The 7,861-nt window shown below is 37.5% G+C and overlaps 1 protein-coding gene across 1 annotated transcript in view; it reads left to right on the forward strand.

The window, feature by feature from the left end:
• The window catches only part of LOC102853315 (ovostatin-like), a 112,699-nt gene that overhangs the window by 51,762 nt on the left and 53,076 nt on the right, over positions 1-7,861 (forward strand). Inside the window, exons 16-17 of the mRNA XM_006901757.1 lie at positions 776-946; positions 2,586-2,679. Of these exons, the coding sequence (XP_006901819.1) occupies positions 776-946; positions 2,586-2,679 (265 nt within the window). The remainder of the gene's footprint in view (positions 1-775; positions 947-2,585; positions 2,680-7,861) is intronic.

Raw genomic sequence — 7,861 nt, forward strand, 5'->3', positions numbered from 1 at the left:
GGGACGGCGGCGCAGGAGAGGAAGGCCCTCTATGAGGTGGATTGATTCAGTGACTGGGATAATTTGGATGGGAGTGTCGGAGACAGTGCAATTGGCATAGGACAGAGCGGAGTTTAGTGCTGTTGTACATAGGGTCGCTATGAGTCGCAGGTGACTCGACGGCACACAACAACAACAACAACATTACCTTTTAGGGAGCTCTGGTGGCCTAGTGGCAAGAAACTGTGCTGCAGTCCCAAAGGCATGCAGTTCGAGACCACCAGCTGCTCTATAGAAAAAGGATGGGCAATCTCCTCCCATACTATTAACTGTCTCTGAAAACCTGCTGGAGCGTCAGCTATGGATTGGTTCCAACTTGATGGTAGGCAACAACAACAACAACATTGACCTTATAGAACATAATACTCAATAGAGCATGAACAAAATTCTCATTTTGAGTAATGAATACTGTATTTGACTCAGAAAGGTGTAATAACAATCACCTTGAATGAGGAACCAATGAATTTGTGAAGTCTAATCTGTAAATTGTTAAAATCCAACTGTGTCTCAATTATCTTCACTGGTTTTAATGTAAGTGGATTATGGCTTAACTGATTAAATAAATAATATAGCAAAATGTTTAGATTTCTGTAGCCCTATCCTTTCCAAGTAGCTACTTATTTCGTATAAATATGATGATAATTTTCCATGTTTTTTAATATACTTTGTGAGAATAATGGTGAATCATTTTCCATTAAAAAACAAACCCACATGTTTATTCTCTTCTACCATGTAGGTGTATAGTAAGCTATATTACAAACAACTATTTGGCTATTACTTCAAAGGGCTTAACTTAGAGGATAGCCCTAAAGATCCATGTCTCAAACAAGATCCAATTCTTTACAATGGAATATATTACACACCTGAATGGACTGACTTTGGAAAAGATGTCTATGATCTTGTGAAGGTAAGCTATGTTGAAGTAATGAATATGCATGGCAAAGTAGAGTTAATGCAAACAGCAAAAATTTGATATATGTGTTTTGGATAACAATCTTCAGGGTGCTAATATTATTATGAAGAAGAATTAATATCTTACTTTTAAAGTTATCCATTTTCCTGATGTAGTATTTTATGCCTTCTGTGCTGGATGTCTAATGTAAAACCTGAAACTCTTTCTCTTATGTCTATTCATATCTATATTGAAATAGTCTTATCTTAATACACATAAATTTTAACTTATTTACAATTAAAATACCCTCCTTAGTTCTCCCCACTTAAAAAAAGTCAAATTAAAGCTAGTGACTTTATTAAAAAGAAGAATGAAACAAAAGAAAAAACAGCTATCTTTGAGAGCACTCCTTTTCGTGGCAAGCCCATGTGTGTCAGAGCAGAGTTGTGCTCCTCTGGGATTTCAGCAGCTGAGTAGATCTCAAGATTTCCTTCTAAAGTGTCTTTATAATGTTTTTGTTATGTGCCCTTGAATTGGTACTGACTCATTGCTGACTAGAGAGTTGTCAGAGGCTAAAAATTGCACAGAGATTGTCCGTTTTTCACCTGTGATATAACTGGTGGACTCAAATTGCCTGCTTTTGGGTTAGGAGTGCAACACCTTCCCACTAGGTCACCAGAGTTGCTGTCTCTAGGTGGACTCAAACCTCTGACACTTCAGTCAGCAATCAAATTCATGAACTGTTTACAGTAAGCAAGCATGTTATTGTGTGCCATCTAACACACACAACCTAGGGGAGTGATATCTGAGACTTTATTTACATTTAAAGATTGCTATAAACAGTTCTAAATTGTAAGAAAATGTTATTAAATCAGAGACGCAAAGGTAATCGAAGACACTTTGTTGTTAGATGCCATTGGTCAGTTCCAATTCATAATGACACTAAGTATAACAAAACCAAATTCTGCTCAGTCCTGCACAAGCTTCACAATTACTGCTTGAATAATTATTGTTTGAAACCATTGTAATTGTAATTGTGTTGACCCATTTTCTTGAGGTTGTTTTCTTTTCCTTTTTTTCTTTTCCTTACCCTCTTTACCAAGCCTGCTCTCCTTCTTCTGGGACTGGTTCCTTCTGGATAACATGTCCAAAGAACATGAGACAAAAATCTCACCGTAGTCACGTCTAAGGAACACTCTAGCTCTACTTCTAAGACACACATGTTCATTGTTCTGGAATTCAGTGTTATATTTGATATTCACAAGTACCACATAAGCTTTTGTATGCATATAAGGAGATTGAGAATATCATGGCTTGTGTCAAGTACATATTATTCCTCAAGGTGACATTTTGCTATTGAATATTTTAAAGAAGTATTTCACAGCAGATTTTCACAAAGTATCATTTGATTTCTTGATGTTATCACCATGGAGGCTGATTGTGGATCAATGTAAAAATATAATTTTCTATATCTTCAATACATAAACGAAAACCAAAAATATTTAGAAAATGTCAAGGAAGCATGTCTAGACTTAACAACATTTAGAAAATAAAAAGTTAAAAAAGAGAATGAAAACTATATAAAGAACAAAAACTTTGTCTAAACTGCTACTCTAAAACGTTGTGTGATCTTAAACTGATTTTGTCTTTAAAGGCAATGGGATTAAAGGTTTTAACCAACTCTCATTACCGGAAACCAGTACTGTGCAAGAATTCCAGGCATCCTGACTATGAACAAAATGATCAAAGTGAGTCTTAGTAAACTGTGAGAATCAGGTGGCAGTTCATAATCTCTCATACTTTATGAAAGATTTGGGGATTTGGGGAAATAGAAAACAATGCTTTTAAAAAACTGTCATATCATGTTGTAAATATGCAAAGAATAAGGCAGACTAGACTTTATATTCATGGAATTTTATTGAAATGGAAATGTTGACAATATGTAAGCAACATAATGATGAAAGATTATAAGTACTACACTTGCTAATAGATATAGAAAGGTTACTATGTGACAAGTAATATTGTAAATATTTTACATATCCATATAATTATTACTTAAAATCTATAAATTATAAACTATTATCATCAATTTATTAATGATTAAAATGAATCATAGTGTAAAAGGAGTGCAGTCAGTGTGGATGCAGCTGAGCCTGACCTCGAGTCAGTCCACAAGGGGGAACAGTCACCTTCTAATACATCCATTGCACAAAACTGTTTTCTAAGGGGCCACACATGCCCCACAATCCTGAGCTTACTTCTATCAGTTTTAACCCCAATCTCTCAAGGTTTTCACTGCTCTGCTATTGGCTCTGTTAGCCCCCTGTGACAATAGCCACAAAGAACTCACAGAACCATACTCATGATTATAGGGTTTATGAGGGACACCAATAGGTAATAATTCAGGTTAGAAACAAGATATAATTCTTCAGTCAGGATGGCTTCTCAAGCATACTTGCAAGTCCTTTGATCTTCAGACTCTCAACTTTAATCCAGTGATAACTAAGTTTTCTTCGTCCTACTAATTATGGTATCTCCCTACCCCACACTCATGCTACAGCAAGTTCTGGCAAATGCCCGAGCTCTGACTCTGGTTCCATAGGGTGGCAGTCTCTGGTCAGTTATGTCTCATTGGTTCCTCATCATTGCTACTGCTGCTCCTGTTTAAGTTCATGTCTAACTGGCATAAGAAACTCTGGACTCTCCACTTCTTCTTTCTTGCTGGTAGTGACATTCTGCCTTTTCTGACTCTATAAACCTGCTCATTTTAAGTCTGGTAAAATAGTAAAAACTGAACAGTCCTCTCATTAGTATATACACCTATCTGTAACTTCCCATCCAACCATGTGGCTAAAGTCAAACACAATGGCATATGAAAGCAAATTTAAATTTTTGTTGTTGTTAGGTGCTGTCAAGTTGTGTATGATTCATGTGTTGTCATTTTATACCATGAGTCAGAACTGACCCATAGCTGACCCTCCTGTGGGTTTTCAGAAGCAGTAAATCACACAGAAGTAGATTGCCCATCCTTTTCCCATGAAGTAGCTGGCAAACTTGAACTGTATGCTTGCAGGATTGCAGCATAGTGTCTTGCCACTTGGCACACAGAAGTTGAGTAATTGTCTAATGAAATACATAGTTAGGGGTAGGGCTGTAATTTTAATCCAGACTAATCCAGAACCTGGTTCTAAGATCCAGGTTTTATTTGGGCTTTTAAGATAATTATGTTTTGCTAAATCTCAAATAACTAGTCTTAAGATAATGAAGCAACATAAAGGAAAAGAAAATGCTATAAAGAAGATTAGAAATGTCAAAGATTATAAGAATTATACAAAGAAGTTTCTAAAAAATTGAAAAATATATATAAGATATGAAAATATGATAAAAAATAGAGAAATAAATAAGAAAACTATGTGAGAAGATATTTAACCTAACTAGCTAGCACAGAAAATATTAAAAGAATAAGGAGAGAAAAACACATAAAAAGCAAAACAAAACAATTTAAAAAAAAAAGAATATTGAGAAACAAAATGATACACGTAACAATGGGAAAACATAAAAATTAAATAATATTAATTATTCAAATGAAATAAATTAGAGCCTCCATACACTACATCTCAAAGAAAATTTTAAAAATTAAAGTAATAAAATAACCCAAGGCTGTTGTTCACAGGGTTTTCAGAGGCCTGCAATTTCAGAATACGAATTAGATTGCTAATCCTTTTTTTTTTCTGTCTTGATCTGGGAGCTCTACTAAAACTTGTCCATGGTGATTCCTCTCGCATTTGATACACTGGTGGCAGAGCTGTTAGTATTGCAATACTTATAAGTTACCTAAGTACAGCAAATTGACAGACAAGTGCTGTACTAAAAAAAACAAACAAACAAGAATACAGATAGGAAAGCTATGAAATAATTAGCACTATGCAGATCATTTCCCAAATTCAACAAACTTACAGATAAGTCTCATAGATCAGGAGACTCCAGTCCATTTCCAGATACCAGCTCTAGGGAATGTTTTATCTTTTTTGGAGGAGAGTATTGAATATCCCATGAACTGACAAAAGGACATGTAGATATGTCTTGGAGAAGGTGAAACCAGAGTGCTCCTTGAAGGCAAGGATAGCAGAGCTTTGTCTTACATGTTTTAAGTATGTTGCTAGTAGATGGTATTCCTTAGAGAAGGACATCATTCTTGGAAAGGTAGAGGGATGATGAAGAAGAAGACCTTCACCTAGTTGGACTAATGTAGTGACTACAGCAATGGGCTCAAGTGTATTAGAGATTGTGAGGTTGGCACAGGATAGGGCAGGGATCAGATCTTTGTTCATAGGATCCTCATGAGTTAAACTAGATTTGATGGTACAACAACAATGCTGTTGAATTAATTTTGTTTCCTAAAGATCCTCCACTGTATTTCTGAGCCTGCAAATGCTAATAGGAAGAGATTGCCTCAGCTCTTTCCAAAGAACCAGTTGATGAATTTGAACTATCCCAGTTAGCAGTCCAACATTTAATCTACTACACCACTAGGGCTCCTTCATATTACTTACAGAGTATATAAATTGGTTAAGACATTCTATAGGATTTATATATATGCATAAGGATTTCTGGTAGCTTAGTGATAAGGAATTGCTCCCCAACTCAAATGTACTCAGTTCAAATCTACTAGTTGCTCTGTGGAAAAAAGATGAACAATTTCTTCCAATTTACTGCATCTAAAAACCCACAGGAGGGTCAGGTATGGATCAGTTTCAGTTCAATTGTACAGAACAGCAAACATAAATACAGGGAGCTCTGGTGGTGTAGTCCATAGGGAGTTCTGCTGCTAGTCCAAAGGCAGCTTCTCTCTGGTGGTTCAAATCCACTAGCAGCTCTGGGCAGTCTCCTCTTGTGCAATTTACAGCCTCCAGAAAACCTACTGGAGGATCAGCAATAAGTTAGTTCTGACAGACTGCAGTGAGTGCGACTTTTACAGGAGCACACACTTTTAAAATGACAATTAAATTCCTCAACATAAACACAAAGACATATTTTACCAAAGTCTCCAAGAGGATATGGGTGTTATGGGATATTCACCACATTGTTCTTTGTTACTAGATACAACCTAGGTGGCCACTAGAGAGCTGAGGAATTGTAGCAGATAAGGAGTTGTATACCTAACCCAAAAGTCAGCAGTTCAAATCCACCAGTTGCTCTGTGGGAGAAAGATGGACAATCTCTACAGTATGAGTTACAGTTTTAAAGCCCATTGGAGGGTCAACTATGAATGAGTTTTTGTTTGATGGCAATGAGAATAAATGAATGAAGTGTCTATTGCTAGGATCAATTAAATTACAATGAAGCTGATCTAGAGACTAAAGTGTGTCTGATCTAAACCATGATCTTCACAATTACTTGCGATGTATCATAGAGATGGACAATGATTAAAGATGATAGAAAAAGAATCAATGCCTTTGAGTTGTGGTGCTGAAGAAGAGTACTGAACATACCATGCACTGCTAAGAGAAAAAACAGGTCTGTTCTGTAATGGGTGAAACCAGGCTGCTTCTTGGAGGCAAAGATTTTATAGTTCCATCTCACATATTTTGGGCATTTGCCAGAGGGAAGCAGTCCTTGGAGAAGGACATCATGTTTGGAAGGGTGGAGGGATAGCACAGGAGAGGAAGACCATAGATCAGATGGATTGACACAGTGACTGAGGTAATGAAATTAGTGTGTTAGAGACAATGAAATTTGTTCAAGATACAACTAAAAAACTGATAAAAATAAGCCAAGAATTCTGTACTTGTAAAAATTATACTTAAAAAATGAAAGTTCAATTGTTATGTGCCATCTAGTTGCCTATGACTCATAGCAACTCTATGTACAACAGCCCTAAACTCTGCTCTATCTTGTGCCAATCTTATTGTCTCTGACACACCTACCCCCGTTACCCCAGTAACTTAATCAATCCATCTCATTGAGGGCCTTCCTCTCCTGTGCTGTCCCTCCATCCTCCCAAGCATGCCATCCCTCTCAAAGAACTGGTCCCTCCTTGCAAAATGTCTAGAGTATGCCAGACGAAGCATTAGAATTCTTGCCTCAAAGGAGCAGGCTGCTTAATTCTCTCCAAGATGAACCTGTTCGTTCTCTTAGCAGTCAATAGTATATTCAATACTCTTCTCCAATACCACAACTCAAAGGCATTAATTCTCCTATCATCCCTAGTCATTGTCCAGCTCTCTGATACATAACAAATGATTGCAAAGAACATGCCCTGTATCAGGCATACCTTAATCTCTAGACTGACATCATTGCTCTTCAGTACTCTTGAGAGGTCTCTGACAGCAGACTTTCCCAGGACAATATGTCTTAATTTCATGACTACTGATGCCAAGACTGTTGATTGTGGTGCCAAGGAAACTAAAGTTGTTTACAATCTCAATCTCTTCACCATCCATCATGATGCTGCCAATAAGCCCAGTGGTGGGTGAGAATCTTTGTTTTCTTGATATTTGGCTTCAATCCGTTTTGAGGGCTGCAGTCCTTTACCTTCTACAGCAAGCACTTCAGGTCCTCCTCAGTTTCAGCAAGCAGTGTTGTGTCATCTGCATAACACAGCTTGTTGATAAGTCTTCCTCCAATCCTGATGCCACATTTCTCCTCATAGAGCCCAGCCTCCCAGATAATCTTTTGTGCATACAGATTGAAAAGAAGTGTGGAGATGTTGTTGTTGTTGTTATGTGCCCTCAAGTCGCCTGCAACTCATAGCGACCCTATGTACAACAGCCCTAAACTCCGCTCTGTCCTGTGCCAATTGCACTGTCTCTGACACTCCCGTCCCAATTATCCCACAGAATCAATCCACCTCATAGAGGGCCTTCCTCTCCTGCGCTGTCCCTCCACCCTCCCAAGCATGATGTCCCTCTCTAAGGACCGGTCTCTCCT

The sequence above is a fragment of the Elephantulus edwardii genome, unplaced genomic scaffold (assembly GCF_000299155.1).
Source record: "Elephantulus edwardii isolate Elephantulus edwardi_28Jun2011 unplaced genomic scaffold, EleEdw1.0 scaffold00342, whole genome shotgun sequence".
Lineage (NCBI taxonomy): Eukaryota > Metazoa > Chordata > Mammalia > Macroscelidea > Macroscelididae > Elephantulus > Elephantulus edwardii.